The sequence below is a fragment of the Martes martes genome, assembly GCF_963455335.1.
Source record: "Martes martes genome assembly, chromosome: 4".
Lineage (NCBI taxonomy): Eukaryota > Metazoa > Chordata > Mammalia > Carnivora > Mustelidae > Martes > Martes martes.
In genome coordinates, this window is record NC_137891.1 from 149,358,294 (window position 1) to 149,379,526 (window position 21,233).

The 21,233-nt window shown below is 46.2% G+C and overlaps 1 protein-coding gene across 1 annotated transcript; it reads right to left on the reverse strand.

Moving 5' to 3' along the window:
- Window positions 1-1,422: 1,422 nt before the first annotated feature.
- Window positions 1,423-20,015, reverse strand: CPT2 (carnitine palmitoyltransferase 2). Its single transcript, XM_080800833.1, has 5 exons — window positions 19,742-20,015; window positions 9,812-9,892; window positions 8,248-8,354; window positions 3,047-4,351; window positions 1,423-2,059 (listed from the first exon to the last, which is right to left on the reverse strand). The coding sequence occupies exons 1-5, from the start codon at window positions 19,894-19,896 to the stop codon at window positions 1,728-1,730; spliced, it is 1,980 nt and encodes a 659-aa protein (XP_080656959.1). The 5' UTR covers window positions 19,897-20,015; the 3' UTR covers window positions 1,423-1,727.
- Window positions 20,016-21,233: the final 1,218 nt, after the last annotated feature.

Below are 21,233 nucleotides of genomic sequence, written 5' to 3' on the forward strand. Positions count from 1 at the left end.
GAACAGCAAGGGAACACAGACTGAGCCTCAACTACTTGCCAGGTGCTTTCCCTGCATCATTAGCGCTAGCCCTCATTACATCCCCATGCTATAGGAACTGTCCTCAAAACACAAGGAGCAACACACACCAAAGAGGCGGAATAACTTGCCTTTGGTCGTGTAGGGAGGACATGGTAGAACCAGAATACCAGTTTTTGGAGGGAAGGGTCACTATTTATGACAAATATTACACACTCACGATCCTCTTCTGTCAGAAATTCTTTGAGACGACGCCATCAGCCTTGGCCAGTCAGAGAGTAGGAGGCATCTGACTCACCCACCCTGCAAATGGCCCCACACATAGCATAGGTTTTAAACTTACCTTTGAACTTGCCTGTCGCCTTGTCAACCATTTCCTGAGCCTGCACAGGTGGACAAACCCCCCAGCGTCATTCTGCAGCTGAGAGCACAAGATAGGCACTAGTAGGAGCTAAGAGTGGGAGTGCAGAAAGCGCAGCACCCTGGCAGCGATAGGGGCGGCGGGGTGGGGCCCCGGCTAGTGCTTCTGGGTGATGAAGCGCGTGTGCGCAGCCAACATCCGGTACAGGTTTCTTGATCAGGTTTTCTTGATCGTGCTTCACAGATGAGAACAACGTGATGTTCACGTGCACTGGAAGCTATCAGATGTTCCGCTCTGATTAAACCATGGAATACAGGGAACCTGCTACCTGTTGGGTAGTCACTAAATGACTACCGAGTGAAGGACAGGTGGAACCAACTTAGAAGACGTGCAGGTGGGTTTATGTGAACTGTAAGGGGAACCGAGATAACGCGCTGCAAGTGCTTTGTGACTGGCTCATATCAGAATTCAAATTCCGATGTCCGGTAAGCCCCTGGGCGATCCATCATAAACATAGCTAAAATTAAACACAAACAAAAACCCTTCCTTTTCAAAACCCAAGACAGAACAGAACCAGACACCCTTCCTTTCATGTTACAGCAGTGTTCAACAACAGACTGTTTACAAAAATTCTGTGTTCACTCAAAACCAGAGATTTCAAGTCCGAAATGTAGAGTAGTCACGTGTACATTAGGCCATAGATGACAGGAAAGATTCAACTGATTAAATACACACCAATTATAAATCTTCATTTGGCTGGATAGTCAAATAGTACTCCCCCAATCCATAAGAATACCTTTTACTGCTGCAGGACTATCAGAATCAAGCACCAGCACTTTCCAGAAAAATGAAGAGGATTTTTACAAAGGATGTCCCAGGAGAGAGAGAAGGTAAAAGGGAGGATGAAACAGCACTTCCCACCCGACCCAAAAAGCCAGGAGCCAGTGGGAACTTACTGTTACCTGAACTTACCGAACTTCATGTTAGAAAGTTCTTTGTGGGGATTAGGAAAGTAGGCTGAACAACAACAGCAACTAAAAGGAACCATTGCCAAGCAACAATTAAATTTTATTTCTGTTTCAACAATAGATACACCTAAGTTATCCTTCCAAATCCCACCTCCTGATCAAATGCCCTTAAAATTGAAATCTCCCATTCTCTTTAGTTGCGATCTAGTACCACCTGGCAATTACATGGTTAGCTTTAAAACCATGATTTTAAAGCTCAAGCCTTACAGCACTGGCTGCCTAGGCACCTCATGGTTAGTTTCCTTCATACACAGAATAGCACCTTTAGGCCCCAATTTTTATGTCAATGAAGCAATGAAGGCTTTTCACCCATTCAGATGCTAAGTTTTGATGCATTTGCCTTCTATGACATCAAATATGTCTTCTAAGGCCTTCTCTACACATCCGAGAAACTCCCGGGCATTGCGGCCTGGGTAGGAGGACACATTGCAGCCTATCCAGTTGTCATGAACAGCATACCCGATGCCAAAGCCATCAGGGACCACAGGGGCAAAGCCACCGACGTTCACTGCTGGGCTGCTCAGGGTGCTGGTGGACAGGATGTTGTGGTTTATCTGCCCATATGCCGGGTCCAGGTAGAGCTCAGGCAGAGCAATCCCCTTGGCTGCTGCCAAGTACCGCAGAGCAAATAAGTGTCGGTCAAAGCCCTGGCCTGTCAGAGACAAAAATAGAAAACCAGAGTCTCAGAATCCCAGGACGGAAAGGGATCCTAGTAAAACCCCCTGCCTGTTGTTGGAGTCCCCTTCATAGCATCTTTGAGAGTAGAAGAAGGCTCTGTCTGCTTACGGATGCACACATCCAACTCACTAACCTCTGCAGCTGAGCCTAAAATGAAAGTATGATTTTTAAAAATTCTGAAACTGAATCAGTTTAGTAAGTAAAAAAAAAAAAAAAAAAAAAAAAAAAAAAGAGAGCTATGGATTCAAAAACTAAAATAAAGTCCAAAGTCTAAGTCTAGTGTAAAAGATAAGATTGAGTTGCTGGAACAAAATGGAAAGGGTTTTGACAAGGGTTCTAATCTCAGCTTTACTGCTCACATGTTGGGTAATGTGGAGCCCATGGCCCAAGTTTCCTACCGACCAGAATGTCACAGAGATCTCTTTTCCTTCCAGGACTTTTGGCTGCAGGAAAGGACGGAACTATGTGACCTTCCAGGTCCTTTCCAGGTCTCGAATTTTACCACAGAGAGGCAAAGGAAGGATGACACTTGGATTTGGGAACAGCTTTTGAAATGGCTTCTTTCTAGAAAGCCAACACACGCCAAGTGAGGCAAAGTAAGAGGGGCTGCAGGCCTCGAAACCCTGACCTGTCCAAAGCAAGTCAGATGACCAACAAACGACAGAAAGAGAATCGTGTGTCACAGCTGAAAGGTGACTTTAAATGAGAATAAATTAAGATCCATTTCTCTATCCCTGTGTAGAAGTAAAGAGCATTCTGATCCCTAATGGCTAATCTGGCCATTCAGACTGCTAGGGCAGAAAATAATCACCATCTGGGGGTTGGCAGACGGACTAAACTGGTGAAGTGGTGGAAATCAGAAACGGAGGAGGATCTTACTGAGGCCTACCCCAGAGCAGAGGGCAACGTGACCCAAGGGCAGTCTCCCCACCCTCCCACCCCCCACCCCACCCCCCCTCACCCATCGCGGCTTCTCTGGTCAGCTGGCCGTGATACTTGGAGCACTCGGCCATCATCTGCTGAAGCTCGCCAACGCTGTGCTGGGAGGGCTCCCTGACAAAAGCCTCGGAACACCTCTTCGTGAAGACGGAGGCTGGCCTAATGGTCTCGGTGCGGCCGTGCTTGAAGGCTGCGGTGCTGCAGGACTCGTAGGTGGCCACAGTCTGCCCATACTGCCGCAGGAAGGCCATCTGGAAGGCCAGCTGGGCTACCGAGTCAGGACTCAGCCTCTGCTTCTTCAAGAACTCCTTGCCCCCTCTGTGAAACTGGATGAAGTCGATGGTGAGGGTCTTCACAATGGCATCAAACCTCTCCTTCGCAGTGCTGATGCCAGTCTTGAGGGCATCGCTCAGCTTGAAGGTAAGTTTCTGCACGGCCGCAGAGGAGTCAGTGCGGGCCGGCTGACTCTGTGGGCTGATGGCAGGGGCCTGAGTGCTGTCTTTAAACACTTCATTCAAAAACCTCAGCACTGCCACCCCGTCGCCCCAAGCATGCTCGAAGTGCAAGGCAGCAGTGCCATCCTTGGCTATAATGAGGTTAAAGGACTTATCGTACCAGCGGTTGGTGCCGTCACCGTGTAGCATGCTGTGAGACAAGTCGACAAGGCCCTCAATGGGGAAGTCATCTAGGCAGAGACAGAACACAGCGGAGCCCACTTTCCTCAGGGTCTCCTCATTGCCACCACTCACCAGCTTCTGCCTGAGCTCTGCCCACACGTCTCGGTTCTCAGTGGTCAGATACGCCAGCGGAAACTCGGGGGGCGGGCTGTTGTCTGAGAGAATATACTTCAGATGAGCCTGGATTTCCGAGGCACTCACAATGTTTCCATCATGATCCAGGACATCAAAAACATAGAAATGTCCTTTTCTTAGGACCAGGAGGTGCCTGGCCTTCTCATCAGTGACAAGTTCATCCCGAGTGCGTCTGGGTAAACGAGTTGAATTGAAAAGCCGAAAATACTGGGACATATCCAGGGGATATGCATTAACCAAGTAGGCCCCATACCAGGACAGGGAGGAAGGCACAAAGCGTATGAGTCTCTTGAAGGTATCAGTGTCACTTTTGGCAGGGTTCAAATGGAAAACCTCTGGCTCCAAAAGACCAGCCCGAAGAGTCTTCAGAAACCGGACGGCAGAAATAGTCATGTTGGTGGCCCTGGTGAGCTGGTCATTATACTCAGACTTTGGGTCAGGGTTGAATGACACGAATGGATTGAAGTTCAAGACGATGGAGTCTCGAGCAGTTAGGTACATATCAAACCAGGGGTCTAAAAGATAAAAAAAAATGTAAAAAGAGAACATCATAAGTTAACACAGTCCCTAAAAATGAAATTTGAGAAAAGAAAAATAATTAAGCAGACACAGAAAAACCTCAACCTCAGAGGGTGAAACTTCCTAATTATTTTTTTGATCTGCAGTAATTCATGACATATAAACGGGCCCACGCAACATGTGGTCTTTTGCATGTGGCTTCTACCACTTACTATGTCTTTGATGTTCAGCCACGTGGTAGCACATATCAGTTCTTCACTTTTTTGCATTGCTGAATAACACCCCATTACCTGGATACACCATGTTCTTTTTATCCATTCATCTGTTGGTAGACCTTGGGTTATTTCCACTTCTTGGTTATTATGAATAATGCTGGTTTGTATGAGTTTTTGTGTGGATGGATGTTCTCAATTCTCTTGGGGAAGCAAGTGGAATTGCTCGAACACATGGTAAGTCGAAGTTTAACCTTTTGAGAAACTGCCTGGTTGTTTTCCAAAGTGGCTGTACCATTAGCACCAGCAGTGCACGAGGGTTCCAATTTCACCACGTCCTTGGCAACATTTATTAGTGCTACTGTCTGTCCTTTTGGCTGGAGCCATTCCGGTGGGTGTATCATTGTGGTTTGGTTTTGCATTTCCCTAGGCTTATCGCTTTTTCTTCCTCATTCTGTTTCCCTTCTTGACTCTTAAAGAAATAAAGTAACACCTCACTTGCATTCATCTCGAACAGAATAGTTGTTCATTCCCACCCCGTTTCCTTAGGTTTCTCTTGTTTCATCTCCTCTTGGGGCCAACATTCACACATGTGGGGGAGAGTATTCACCATCATTCCTTTTACTCTGTACATTTGTGCCCTCACGCTTAAGAAATGTCCGAAAAGCAATTAGAAATAACAGTCAGTTCATGTGGATCATCTAAACTAGCCTTCTGCATTCCTGTGGACTCTACCTGTAAAAACTCCAGAAGCAATGTTTTATCAGAAAATGTGTCTTCGGGGGAAGTTCCTTTGAGATTAGCAAGCATGGATAAAGTCTACAAATAAAAACCAACTCCCACTGGAGGAAATAATTTTCACATGTAAAACACTGGGGACAGGAATAATGGACACACATTTATCTGTTATTCATTTGTTGGTCTACTCATTGCGTTTCATTGCTTGAGAATATGCTGCGCCAGGCCCTGCCCAGCCTAGGGGATAGAGAGAAGAAGAGGACCAGGACTCTGATTTGGAAGAACTCTGGTGAAGGACACCAACAGAATTAAAACATGATGTAACACAATGAAATGGTAAGAGAAAAAGTATTGGGGTAAAATCCTCGTGATGAAAGAAGACATGAATTTATGTCTCTGATCCCTCCAGTAAAAGAATTTTAAAGAGCTATAAGGCAAAGAGAATGTAAGAGGAGACAAGGGCAAATACTGGTCAGAAAGCATTGAGACAACTGGTAATGACTAAGGCAGACTCGAGAACGCCAAGCCTGAGCCGGTGGCTGAGAATGCCGGGAGAGAACATGATGTACACAGAAGAACCCCAGGGGGCTCAGGAATTGGCAGCCTTGTTAAATGTGGCTAAAAGGCTACTTAATTAGACCCCCACTCCCACTCCCCAGATTCCCTTCCTGGACGAGTAGAAGACTTAAGTTTTCATCTCTGGAGAAAGTAAAACGGGGGGACAGAAGTCACAGCTGAGATCGCAAGCCCTCTTCCCTTACCCTACTCCTTCAACAGTAGCAACCGGCAGTTAAATGGAAAAGCCTTTCCTGGGAGTCTGACCCAGAGACATTAACATTAGGGGCCCCCCAAAGAAACGGTATAGCCAGTCCCATTACGGTGAAGCTGGGATGGCCCGGCTCCACCCTCATCCACAGAGCTTCCAAAAGCTTTTTAATATCTCACTCAAATCCAAGGCATCAGAGCAGGAATGCGAAGGATCTGAAGAAAGAAAAGAGGGCAAAACAAACAGGAAAGAAAAAAGCACCTTGGAGACAGACTATGAAGGAATATAAGAGCGTAAAAAAACTTCCCCTAGGGGTGCCTGGGTGGCTCAGAGGATTAAGGCCTCTGCCTTCAGCTCAGGTCATGATCCCGGGGTCCTGGGATCGAGCCCCGCATCGAGCTCTCTGCTCAGCAGGGAGCCTGCTTCCCCCTCTCTCTCTGCCTGCTTCTCTGCCTACTTGTGATCTCTGTCTGTCAAATAAATAAAATCTAAAAAAATAAAAAAAAAAACTTACCCTATAACTTATTAAGCACATAGAAAACTAAACAAAAGAAAGCATAAAATAATTATTAACTTCAGGGGAAACAAGTTCATACAGGAACAGGAAAAACAATTTCAATAGGCTCCACAGCTCAGCTGACGATAGTGTTTATATGGTCCTAATAGTGTAAACACTAAGTATGGAGCAAACCAAAATGACAAGTGAGCCCCGTGATCATCACGGAACGAGACCTGTGCATGTATGTGCGTGCACATGGTAGGGAGAGGACAGACTGCCCGATTCTGTTCTTCCACAGTGAGACAGCAGAGATAACGCCTCCAAATGAACAAGTGAAGACGCAGTGGTTCAGGCATGGGATTTGGGGACAGGTCAGAAGAGGGAGCAGCTGAAAGTGAGGAGTGGGAAACCAGGGGAGGGTCAGGAACTTGCTGTTTTTCCAGACCAGCCTGGTAGAACTCTTTGATTCTTTAAACTATGTGCATGTATAACCTTATTAAAATAGGGGCGCCGGGGTGGCTCAGTCAGATGGGTGTCTGCCTTCAGTTCAGGTCATGATATCAGGGTCCTAGGATCGAGCCCCACATTGGGGTCACGGCTCCATGGTGAGCCTTCTTCTCCCTCTCCCTTTGTCTGCTGCTCCCCCTGCTTGTGCTTTCTCTCCATCAAATAAATAAATAAAATATTTTTTAAAATAAACAAAATGTACACTAAATTAAAAGAAGTGCTGTGGGAACAGAGGCAGGACCAACCAGCTCTGAATGGAGAGGGAGGAGGACGGAAAGTTTTCCTGGAAAAATCATCCGACCTGGGTGGGTTTTTTTTTTCTTTTCTTTTTAAAATTGAGATGCAGCTAACATAAAACATGTTACAACTTTCAGGTGTACAGCCCAATGATTCGGTATCTGCATATATTGTACAATGATCAGCATGATAGGTCTAGTTAACATCCGTCACCACAGAGTCACAAAGTTGTCTTTTCTTGTGATGACAGTTTTTAAGACCTATACTCTTAGCGACTTTCAAATATACAACACAGTATCATCAACTACAGCCACAATGCTGTATATTCTACCCCATGACTTCCTTCTTTTCTAACTGGAAGTTTGTACCTTTTGACCTCTTTCACCCAATTCGTTCCCCATGCCCCCCAACCCTTGCCAGCATCTATGGCAACCACATACTTGGGTCTTAAAGAATTTGTTAGGCTAAAAAATGGTATAGGGAACAACATGGACAAAGACACAGAAGAATGAAAGAGGAAAGGGTTGAGGAACAGTGAGCTGTCGAGTTTTGTCGGGCATGAGAGTATCAGGGTAATACAAGAGACGAGGCCGGAAAGGGCAGTTATGCCAGACTGTGAAGGATCCAGGGCGACACATACGGGGCACAGGACTTAATCCTGCATCCTTTTCATGGAACCAGTGATTAGGCTCTGCCTGGGTCCTACCTGCAGAGAAGGAGAAACATTGCTCCTGAGGACAAACTTCAGGTGAGATCTTAGTGGAGGAGGAGCTCCCTCGGCCTTGAAGTTTACCTCAGAGAGAGCAGATGAGGCATTCTACTGGTGGGCTGGTCTCACCAAAAATATTCTGAGACCAAACCAGGAGAAAAGATGCCTTCCTGTCCACCGTGGAGGGCTCGGGGACTAGCGCCCCCGCAGCCCGGCGCACCTACCGGAAATGTAGCTCGTGTGTCTATTCCGCTTGTCCTGAGCGACCAGCTGCTTGTGCAGCTCCTTCCCAATCCCGTTCTCAAAACTCTTGCAATGGTGTTCTGTTTTCCTGAAATGTTCACGAAAAGACAGGATCAATCCATGGCAGGGAATACATGATTTCTAGACTCATGGCCAAGAACTCACACTAAGATTTGGGTCCCTGGCAGCATATGCCTAGAACCTAGGACTGAGGTCAGAAAGGCCCTCTGATCAGAAGAATAGCAATCAATCCAAAACAGATAAATTTAGGATATCTTCTTAAAATGACTGATTGAGACGATCAATCAACATCTCATAAAACAATGTGTAATCTAGAAGGCAGCTTGGCATGAGGAAAAGGAGATGGGCCTTAGAATCCAAAAGAGCTGAGTCTTAATTTTAGCGTTATCACCGTCAAACTATGTGACCCTGAACATGTTACTCCATCTCTGAGTCTTGGTTTCTTTATGTGTGAAACAGGGATAATATACCACCTTATAAGGATAAAAAATACTTTTAAAGCTAAGGACTCAGGATGGTTTGAAACATAATACTTAGTAACTGGTAGCTATTAAATCATTACCATGTCAAGAGAAGCTTCAAGTGACCCATATAGAATATTTAAAAGCAGAGGACTAGAGGACTAGATCATGAACAATCCATCTACATTTTCCATCATTGCCCAGGGAAGGATGTGATGCCAATAACAATGCCACTTATTTGTACAAAACCTTCCAATACGGAACACGTGAACTGCACTGGGATATAAAAGCTTAACACAACCCACTTTTGACAATATCCAATACTATTGTCCAATTCTATGCTGAATTAGCTTCCTAGGACTTCCATAACACCCACATAAGACAACAGAAATTTATTCTTTCATAGTTCAAAGTATATAGTTCATAGTTCTCTTTGTTTCTGGTGTTACCAGCTGTCCTTGGTATTCCTTGGTTTACTGATATGGTCCAATCGGCCTCTGCCATCAATGGCCGTGTCCGTGTCTCTTCTCTTCTCATAAGGATACCAGTCATACCAGATTAAGACCCTCCTACTCCAGTATGACCTTACCTTAAATAATTACACGTGCAGTGATCCTATTTCCAAATAAAGTCACATACAAGGTTCCAAGAAGGGAATGAATCTGCAGGGCATACTATCCAACGTAGTACACATGCTCACCGAGCAAACTTCTGGCCTGCCATATGCTCTCCTCAATGAACTCCCTACCAAGAGCACATGCCCTCTGCCGATGACCAGGGCCAGCCTGCCTCCAGGTCCACCTGACAAGATACAGTACAAAGTTGGCATTCTGGCTTAGAAACCATTGCCTGTTGAGTCTGGTCAAAGAGAATCTCACTCCAGGGTCTGCTCAGTCATTCTGGAGCAAAAACCCATTTCCTGAACTTGAAAAGGTCAGGACTAGGTCCCAGGGCCCTGGAGACCAGACTAAATCACAGACACTCCCTGAAGCTTGGTCCACTAGCACTTGCCAGCCTCTCTTGAACCACCCAACCATGGTCATCTGTGGGTCTCAGCATTTACCTGAACTGGTCATCATCTAAGAGAGGCTTCTGAGCACGGAGGTATCTCTTAATGGTGTCTTCAAGCTTGGGAATAGGCAGCCTGGGAAGAAAATAAGTTAAGTGTAAGGGTGACAATATGTGGAAGAAGTCAGTTAGCTTCATAAACCAAACTAATAAATAATTACTGGATAATTAATTTCCTTCCCCCCAAAACCAAAAATGGGAAGCCACAGGCCAATCAGAATAGGATTTACTAATGCAAATATCAATGGTAACTTTTTTTAAGTAAAATAAGAACTTTTTAATGTCTTAATGATGAATTTTACAAGCAAAATATTCAAATCGATTCAAAATGGGGAAGCAGCAGCTGCCCGAAGCATTCTTGTTTCCTGCTCACAAGTATGATACCTCTGCTAACCCTGTCCTGGCACTGATTTTAATTCCACTTGAAGTTTCAATAACTGTGCTCTTCTTCCCCAAGATGGAAAAAGAAAATTCTCCTTTTAAATTTTCTTAGGCATTTTATGACAGAGAATCATACAGAAATGAAACACAGGTCTGTCCGAGGGACAGCCAAACATGGGATCGACCATCAAGCCACGTACACTCACCAAGAGTCCTACGCGGAGAACCAGATTTTCCTGTTTGCTTCCTTACTCATCATTCTCCACCACTGCATTACCAACCACAGCGATGGTGATGAGTTACTGGTCCACAGCAAGAGGAAAACACATGGACAGCCTAGTGAGGTGTACTTGCTTTTTCATGTCAGTGATTTTACTGAACAATATATCCTGTTGTACCAAAACTTACTCATAGTTGCCAAGTTAGCACTGCCAACTTAAAATTAAGACTGATAGAGTCAAAATATCTAAATATGGCAGCCATTTTGGGAAACTGGAAAGTTATCCATAAAATATACTTTAAAACCTTACTATAAGATATACTGTGATTCTTCAGTTTATTTTTCAATGCATGTTTATCAAAAACAGGATGTCAAAAATAATCTGCATTATCTACAGCCGATATGGACTTGGGCTGCACTGAGTAACCACTCACAACACTTTAACATGGCTGAGTACTGCTCTTATATTCATGGACTTACACAGCAAATCCCAAATACTACCTCAGCTACCTCATAATTACGAAGTTACCTACTTACCTTTCTCAACACTTTTACACAATAGAGACAGTCATGAAAGTGGGAAAAGCATGTTTTCAGGATGATTATTTATTTTGGGTTATTAATACAACAGAAACTGAATTTTCTCAATGGAACTAAATTAAGGAAGTATGGATAAAAGAAGTATAAACTTTTTATCATGGATACCAGTTTTTTGTAAATCACCTGTTTTCTATATAAAATTTTTAAAAAAGATTTTATTTATTGGGGCACCCAGGTGGCTCAGTCAGTTAAGAGTTTGCCCTCAGGTCAGGTCACGATCCCAGGGTCCTGGGATGGAGCCCCGCATCAGGCTCCCTGCTCAGTGGGAAGCCTGCTTCTCCCTCTCCCACTCCCTCTGCTTGTGTTCTCTCTCTTTCAAATAATTAAATAAAATCTTTTTTAAAAAGAGGATTTTATTTATTTATTTGAGAGAGAGTGAATGAGAGGGAGAGGGAGAGAGAATCCGAAGCAGACTCCCTACTGAGCACTGAGCCCCACGGCGGGACTCGATCCCATAACCTCAAGATCATGACCTGAGCCGAAACCAAGAATTGGACATGTAACTGACTGAGCCACCCAGTCATCCCTCTATATAAATTTTTTTCAAAAGATAATGAATATGCCAAATTTACCAGGTTTTCATTTTGCCTTGTATAAAATGACTTCAGTGTAAATGCCAAATAGCAATACCAAACACATCACTGGATTACCTAGTTCTTTGGCAGATGACAGCCATGGTTATGAGTTACTGGTTCACGGTGGTCCTTTACTTTAAGAAATAACAATATTCTCCCCCATAATTTTAGTGATTTATCAAACGCAAAAAGTGTGAGAACTACTGGCACAATAGGGAGAGACTGAGATGGAGACTCAGGCTTAACTCACAACTCTACCACATCATTTCTAGTTAGAGGGTTACAGGTGGCAAATTTCTTGATGTCCTAGGCAGGAGATGGAGACAGGAACCGCCTCACAGAGACACCTATCAAGTTCCAGCTCCATCTAGCACAAGTTCATCACCAACATGTCTAGCATATGGAAAGGTGAAGTTCACAGCCTTTGGAATCCCACAAATCTGCATTTGCACCCAGGACTGTCACTTACTATTCATGTGATCTCGGGCAAATTTCTTACCACTTTGCCATCTTCTTTCTCCATTTGTGAAATAATAGCTCACTGCGCTACTAGGGGATCAAACTGAAGGAACATCAAGAACTTGGCGATGTGTTATCTATTTCCTTCCATCAGCTCAGTGACTTCCAGGTTGGCCCTGACTAGCTATTATTCTTCCCTAGCCACTCCCCCTAGATCTTTTATGTATTTTTAAAGTTTCTTTTTAAAGATTTTATTTATGTATTAGAGAGAGAGAGAGAACAAGTGGTGGGGAGGGGCGGGGGGGAAGCAGGCTCCCCGCTCACTGGGAAGCCCGATGCAGGGCTCGATCCCAGGACCCCGAGATCATGACCTGAGCCGAAGGCAGATGCTTAACCAACTGAGCCACCCAGGCGCCTCTGTTTTTTAAGTTTTTTAAATTTTTATTTAAGTAATCTTTCCACCCAACATGGGGCTTGAACTCACGACCCCGAGATCAAGGGTCACGTGCTCTTCCAACCAAACCAGACCAGCACCCCTCCACTAGATTTCAGAACCCCCATTCCATTTTGAATAAACTACCCTAGGTTCTATAACTTCCTTAGGACTTCTCCTACCTCCTCAGCTTTCTTAAAATCTAACTATTCTGAAAATACCGTTTGCTTTCAGATTTCTCTCCAAAGAAAGCCACTCCTCAGCTTCTAGGAAGGCCCAGGACCCTCCTGCTCTCACCACCTGCCATCAACATTAAACAGGCCTCTTTGCTCTCCAAGCCAATTGCACCACCTCCTCCCCATCCTCATCTCTTTGCTGCTCCAAGGGGCAGTGGGTTAGTAAACCAGCTCTCACGTGGGCAGGGAGGTAAAGCCCTGGTTTGTAGAATTTATCAATTTCTAGACATCTCCCACCAGGCCAAATTCAAGGTACCAACACAATGTCACTGAATGCAGAGCTGGCTCTCGTGACTACGGTGACACACACGGGGGAGCTCGCCACTTACCAAGATCCTTCCTCAAAACCTCTTCTCTGACCTCCGCTGGCACGAGGGCTGACAGAGAATAGGCACTAATCTCTCCTTCCTTGCCCCCACTCCCCATCCCTGATTCTGCTCTATCACATTAGTGGGTTATGTGTTATATCCCTCTCCCCCACCAGACAGCCAACTGTGAGGTCCTGAAGGACGTCGAAGATGGAGTTAGAAATTATTCTCTCTTCTGCCCTGTTGGTTTCTTTCATCATCTTCTTCTGAGTCCCTTTACCCTCATTATGTCCTTTTGCCCTAAAAGTGCATATTTTCTCAAGACTGCGTCCTCCACCCTCTCCTGACTGTACACTCTGTCAGTGAGCCCCTCTGCTCTGATACTTTTAACCCTGACATTTTCACAGGCTCCTCTAAGCAGGGACTGAGGGAGAAAATGTAAGGAATGCAAGGGAGCGTGACCCTGCCAAAGGCAGAGCGACTCTGTCTAGGGACAGGGAAACCTCGAAGCCAGCCAAACCTGAGTTTAGTTATAAACAAGTCACTTTTCAGAAAGTAGGTCAGTGGTTACTAGGGGTGGGAGGGGGGATGGGGAGTGACTGCTACTGTGCAGTCACTGTGCAGGTGGTCTTTTTCTGGGGGGAGGGTGCAGAAGGGAATGAATGAGCTAGACAGTGGTGACAGTCCCACAACTCTGTGGTTATACAAAAAAAATTTCTGAATTTGTATACTTTTAAAAAGTGAACAGTATCTTAATAAAGCTGTTAAATTTTTTTTTAAGAAGTTCATCTCTAGGGGGCGCCTGGGTGGCGCAGTGGGTAAAGCCTCTGCCTTTGGCACAGGTCATGGTCTTGGGGTCCTGGGATCAAGCCCCGCATCGGGCTCTTTGCTCAGCAGGGAGCCTGCTTCTCCCTCTTTCTGCCTGCCTCTCTGTCTACTTGTGATCTCTGTCAAATAAATAAATGAAATCTTTAAAAAAAAAAAAGTTCACCTCTAGTGATCAGTTTTTTCTTCAGTAAGTTGGAGGAACTGAAGGAGGGGGTTCTCCAAGGCCCCTCCACAATTCTGTGGCTGCAGCCTCAGGAATCACATGGCTCCACCCCCTGGCGAGCCCGATCGACTGCATGGTGGTTTATCATGCTTCTTCTTCCCAGCTCCGTGACTTTGGGCACACTACCCATCCTCTATGTAATTGTCCTCATCTATAAAATGGGGATAATATTAATATGTACCTCCTAAGGTTCTGTGCAGATTAAATGAGGCAATTCATGTTACTACCTTAGAACAGTGCCTGACACATAGTAAGCACTCAATAAATATTACATTTTATTAACTACTGAGGACTCAAGTCTTATAGATCCCAACTCTGCCACTAGACTGTTGATATCCCCAGGGAACTAGCACATCGCCCCTCCCTCAGTACCTAGCATGGTATTTCACCATTTCTGTTGTTCTGCCTGCCCGTCACGTGTTCTCTCTTCTTCTGGCAACAGCGCTCCTTCCTACTCAAGTCCCTTTGATTCACGTGGAGCTGACCTACCAGCCGACCCTGGAGTGGGCTTACAGCGTACTGGTTCAGACCAGGAAGAACCCATAAAACAAAATTACAGGATTTTTTTTTTTTTTTAAACTGTGAGGAAGGGGAAATCCCTACTAGCTGAGGTCACTAAGAGACCAGGGTATAAACTATGTCATAAGTGATGGCTGCCATTTTGTCACCATAAGGAGACAGCCTGCCCAAGAGTAGAATCACAGCAATGCAAAGGGTTGAATGGAAAGGCCAAAGAGTCTTGATGATGTCATTTGAGCCCTTAACCCAACCTGGATTTTTCAGGTCTGTGAGTCCCTCTATTCCGGTTTGCTTAAGCCAATGTAAGCGGGGTTTCTGTAACTTGTTACAGAAGGCCAGTTACTGCTTTTCAGTAAGTGTCCCCTTACAGTCAACACTGATTCACTGATCTTTAGAAATCAAGCTGCAAGGTCACCCCTCGTGTCCTTGCAGTTCTGTAAAGGACACCAAAAGTGGTTTCCCACGCCCACGCACACCTGCAGCCCCTCGTGCTCCCCGCAATGTAATGCATCAGGTGTCTTGAAGGGGGTAGAGACGGGGCCCTGAGAGAGGCCTGTCAGGTCCTGCTGAACCACCTGGGCTCCCCTTCCCCAGCCACCATCTAGAGAATCCCCATCTGAACAGGAATGCTACAGAGACGGAAGAAAAGAACATTGCTCAACAGCCTTTTGTATTTGTACACAATCTAGTTATCACTGAGATAAGGCCAATCTATCTTAAGGACATGCCTCTGGGGCCCTGTTATCCTCCACACACCAGAAATTCTGGCCTCCCCAGCCTCCCATTTGAATTGTGCCCATTCTGTCTGGAACACCAATTATCATCTAAAGTGATTAGGAGTTAAAAGACAAAAACAGATTGACATTTATTGTGAATCAACTATAGGCCTAAAATGGTGACTGATATTTTTTTAAAGACACAATGGGTTGCCCCCAATCATGATCCCATCGCAAGCACACGTGCACACCCACACCACCCCCCACACACACATAGCCCAATTCTAATAACTTAGGGCCCAAATGGTGATTCTTTACTTTGAGCTGCACCCTCCAGAAACTTCTCAACATTTCTGAACATGCCACGTATTTTCAGGCTTCTCCTCCTGGGCATGAGCTGCTCTACCCTTCCTTCACTCCTCTCACTTAGGGATCTTCAAAGTCCTCAAATGCCACCTCCTCTGTGAAGCTTCCCTTGCTCGCCCAGGCACTGTCACCCTGACCTGCACAAGGACATAACCCAGTAATTGTCACCAAGCATATCCCACACCTGCAAACACATTCCTGATGCAGCTACAGTTCTTGTGAATATCAACTGAGTACTTGTCACTAAGTGCCAGATGTGTACTAAGTGCTTCATATCAGGGCATTTAATTCTAACAATCCTGAGAGAAAGGTAATATTATCATCCCAGTGTTTAGGTTAGATGACCTGCTCACAGCCATGCAGCTAGTCTGAGTGGAGTTGGATTAAAAATCAGATCTGACTCCTGACTCATGATCTTGTGGAAAACTGACAGGACTGGAGCCATTTTAAAATAGAGTTGGAGCAGCCACTGTAGAGAAACTGCCTTACTTGCTCTTGTTTGAACTGGCCAGAAACCTTCTGGACAAAATGGCAATTGTCTTTAAGCAACTGTTTGAGAAGTCAACGGAAGAACAGACACCCTGATGACAAGACTGGTGGTTATAGACTGTCTAGAAAAAAAAAGTCAGCAGTTAATGTATAACCGGGAGTAGTTTGACTTGTAAACATGCATAGAAAACAGTTTCCCCCCTTTTATTCAACTCATTATATGTAACTCAACTTTTATTCAACTCATGTAACTGCCCCTTTCTCTTCCTCATAAGAACTTGTTGCTTTTACCCTATAGGTGGGAACCCTATTTGGGTATTTACTTGAATTTGTGCTCCCCACATAGCGATTCTTTGATCCCAAATAAACGTTCATTTGCCTCCTGTTGTAGCTCTTTCTTTTCAGGATGACAAGCTTAACCATCATGAAATGCTGCTTCCCATTTATCACATTTTATCTTTACCTGTTTATCTGTCAAATCTTCCCCACTGTGTGATGTGCTCCTCATCAGGACCAATTTGGTCTCTAAATCCACACCAATAGGGGCACCTGAGTGGCTCAGTGGGTTAAGCCTCTGCCTTCGGTTCAGGTCATGGTCTCAGGGTCCTGGGATAGAGCCCCGCATCGGGCTCTCTGCTCAGCGGGGAGCCTGCTTCTCCTTCTCTCTCTGCCTGCCTCTCTGTCTACTTGTGATCTCTGTCAAATAAATAAATAAATAAAATTTTGAAAAATAAACAAATAAAAATAAATCCACACCAACAAATGTTTCTCAAATTAATAATGTGAATGAGTGGGGCAGGCTGGCGCACCCTTTGTCTCCCCAGGACTTGCAGTTTTATATTCTGAGGTTAACTCTTCAGTGTATATAAATATGGCCCTTAAAAATAACACCTAACTGAACTATACACCTAAAAATAGTTGAAATGCTAAATTTTTGTATGATGCATATTTGAGAACACTAAAAAGGAGCAAAGAAAAAATCATTAACACTTAAAAAGCAAATAAATGACCACGCAAGGGTATATAGATGAAAGTGGCCAAAGGGCAACAGGGATGGGGGTGCCTGGGTGGCTCACTTGGTTAAGCATCTGCCTTAGGCTCAGGTCATGATCCCAGGGTCCTGGATTGAGTCCTGCATCAGGCTCCCTGCTCACCGGGGAGCCTGTTTCTCCCTCTGCCACTTCCCCCAGCTCCTGCTCTCTTTCCCTCACTCTCAAATAAATAAAATCTTAAAAAAAAAAAAAAAAAAGGCAGCAGTGATTATGACAGGAACAGGAAGAGGGAGGGAAGGAGATCCAGTTGAACTACCACAGAGAGACTAGCCCTTCCCAGGAAAACTAATTAGGAGAGTTCCCTATTTTTGACATTTTACATCATTCTGTGCTCACAATAGCCCTATGAAGTGTGTGTGTCATTCCCACGCTGGTAAGAACTGTAGCTGAAAGAAGTTACTTGCCTGAAATTGCTAAGTATCACATCTAGACTCTGAAAACAAGTTCCACCAGACTTCAAAGCCAGGGTTTTTCACCAAGCAGAACATCAAAATGAATGCCAAATATAATACATTTCACCTGTCTAGAACTGAGATAAAAGGAATCTCATCTTATCTAACCACCAGTTTACAACTAAGGTAGTGGAGGCCTGGTGGTCCTTGTTCCAAGTTATACACAGGTGATGAGTCAGTACTACTGTTTGTAGCGCAATTCCTACAGACTTTTGTTGTCGCAGGTTGGAGGAAATGATCTTGAGTATGACTCCCAGCTTACTGATTCTAAAATGGAGAAAATCCCTCTGATCTTAAACCCGAGTGGAGTGCAGGCCGGCCAGAAGGTCAAATGCTCCTGGGCTTGGCAAGTGAAGACAGGTTCTGTCATTCTTCACCTTTCCCCCACATACAGGCTTGCTCAGCTCACCCGTAGGCTGTTAAGACTCTGCCCACAGGCATAAAGGCAACTTTTTTTCCTCCCTTCCTCCTGCCAAATTTAAGCAGTGGGGTTGAAGCTAGATAATTTCATTTTTGTTCACGTTAGATGTCTGCACGCCGTTATTTCAGAAGTGTCACCTCAGATGCTATTTCTGAGAGGCTGGGGGTAGGCAAAGATGATTGTGGGTTACACTGTTGCTGGATGTGGAGAAAACAGCAACCTAATAGCTGGGGTGACCCCTATGATACAATCTTTGTTTTGTTTGTGGGGTGGGGAGCCCCAGCCTCCAGTCCCTGGACTGGGAGATTCCTGGTGGCAGTTTGGTGAGAAAGGAAGTGAGAAGGGTCTTTGAGACAATTTTGGGACTTGGCACCAGGAACTAACCGGTGAGTGAGCAGAGAAGTTAAAGTCTGATTTTAGAGGGTAAATGAATTTCAGGAAATTTCTAACTTTGGAAAAGGAGCCCAGGTAGGTTCAGATTAAGGATGGCAGTTCAAAGACTAGGAAAACTGGAAGTCGACTTAAAGAAAATACCAGGTGGGGGGCGCCTGGGTGGCTCAGTGGGTTAAGCCTCTGCCTTCAGCTCAGGTCATGATCCCAGGGCCCTGGGATGGAGTCCCGCATCGGGCTCTCTGCTCAGTGGGGAGCCTGCTTCCTCCTCTCTCTCTCTCTCTGCCTGCCTCTCTGCCTACTTGTGATCTGCCAAATAAATGAATAAATAAAATTTTAAAAAAAATTTCATAAGAAAATACCAGGTGGGAAAAGAAAAGAAAATACTGCATGAGGGAAAAAGAGAGGATGATTTATTGGGACTATTTTCCCAACAGAGGAAACTATGGGAGAAGTGTTAGAAGGAGCGGGTAGCTCAGGTGAGGATGAACATAGAAAAATTGTGGGGGGGGGGGTTCTGCATCTAAGCTGAATTAGAGTTTGGGAGGGTGGTGTCTAGAATTCTGTGAGGGGGTTGAAGCTGCAGAAGTTAATTGTGGGTTGGGGAAGATACATTAGGGAGAGAAACCTTGCCAGTAGTTGAGGAAGGTTTGGAAGAGGTGAAAGGTCCTCAGGTGAAGACAGGACTTGGAGTGCTGAGGCTGGAGGAGGGTAAGGTGACCCATGGGCTGCTAAAAGAGCAGAGTATTGGAGGCATGGTGAGTGGGGCTGAACAACAGGCCTGAAGAAGGTGGGAGTGCTGGGAAAAGTTGAGGGAGGGTAACTACTATGTATCAGGAACTGGCCTGTCTATATTCTGGGCAGGGAGGAGGGGCAGTCATGAAAGTACTTCAGGGGACACCCTAGCTGGAGGGGTAAGGGTGGTGCTGGAGACATGCAGGGTGAGCATTTTTCAGGAAGAAATGTAAGGGACTCCTCGGTATCTGGATGGGAGTTGGGTCACTGGAGAGAATCTGAAAAGGGCCCAAGACGGAGAATCTGAGCGAGAAATGGGGCGTTCTGGAAGGGAATGCAAACGTTCTGAGGTTCCTGTGCCAGGAGATTCTCAAAGTGACAGGATTTCCAGATTCCGAGTTGTAACAGAGTCCCAGGTAGGTGTTTGGGGGGTGGGAGCGGGTTCAGCACGAGTCGTGAGTGACTGGTGTGAAGGCTGGGGCCGATCCCAGCGGGCGGCGGGGACCGGGAGGCCGGGCTCACCTGGGCAGGCTGTCCTGGAAGTGCATAGTGGGCACGATGCTGCGCTGCAGGTACTCGCGGGACCCCGAGCCTGAGCTAAGGGGCCGACACAGGGATCCCGGGCCAACTGCAGGGCCCCGGGGCCAGGCGCGCAGCAGCAGCAGGCGGGCCACCATCGTCCTGGGAGGCTGAGGCGGCGAGAAGGCGGGGGGATGGGACTTGGAAGGGACAGAGACGAGGCCGCCACCCACTAGGTCCCCAGGTCGCTGCGTCAGGAACTCCACTCCCGCTCGCGTCGGTCCCCCGAGCCACTTCCGGCCCCTGGCCCCGCCCACGGGAGGGCGCGCCCGCCGCCGGCCCCGCCCCGGGCACCCCCGCGGCTCGCAGGGTCCAGCCCCCTGCCGGGCGGGGAGCGTCACCGCCTCCTCCTCCGCAGGTCTTCCTGCGGGTCATCCTTCAGCTCCCAGGGCTGCGGGAAGCGGAGCTTCCAAGCCACTCCCTTCTTCTGTTTCAGCGCAAGACAGAAACTGGAGCTGAAGGAAAAGAAAGGAAGGAGAAAGAAAAGAAGGAAAAAAGAATCTGACAAACCTAAATTTAATCTAGGGTCCGTCCCAAGGAGATTGTGGGCACGATCTTAAACCCCTGTTTCCTCGTCCAAGAAATAGAGATTTGTGATCGATCATTCAACGTACCTTTCACGATCCTAGATAGGAAATGAGGTAATTTGGTATGTGCAGTGCCCGGCATGGGAGCGGTAGATGGTGATGACGGCTGTTGTTACTAGTGACCCCTGACGTTCACCCTGTGGAAGATCCCTGACCTACCACGGTTCACAGCCCAGCTGCCCTGCGACGTCGCCTGAGCTGCTATTAGAGGAAATGTGTGCAGGAGCCGGAAACCACGGAGTCGCCAGTCCAGCCACCTGTTCTGTGCAGAACGCCCCTTTTGAGCAGGATCTCTTCTGCTTGAACATGCTTTCTCAGCTTGAATACTTCCAAAGGCAGGAAGCTCTGCCGCTGGTTCTAGGGAGACTTCTGGGCTCTGTGGACTACATGAAGCTGTCACAACCAATCACCTCCGAGTTTCCTTCCAACTCTGACTCTAAGATTATAGGACTGGGGACGCCTGGGTGGCTCAGTCGGTTAAGTGTCTGCTTTGGGCTCAGGTCGTGATCCCTGGGTCCTGGAATCAAGCCCTGCATGGGGCTCCCTCCTCAGCAGGGAGCCTGCTTCTCCCTCTCACTCGGCCCTTGCCCCTGCTTGGGCTTGCTCTCTCTCGTGCTCTCTGTCGCTCTCTCTCTCTCAAATAAATAAATATATTTTAAAAAATAAAAAGATTATAGGACTGGAACAGAGATCTGTTGTCCCTCACCCATCACAAAACAAATAACCCTATTACACTCCAATCCCTGCTCTCAGTGGCAGCTGAACTATTAGGTGGGCTCTGCTCCCATTCCACAGAAGAAAGAGGAGTCTCAAAAGACATAAAACCAGGGTGCCTGGGTGGCTCAGTC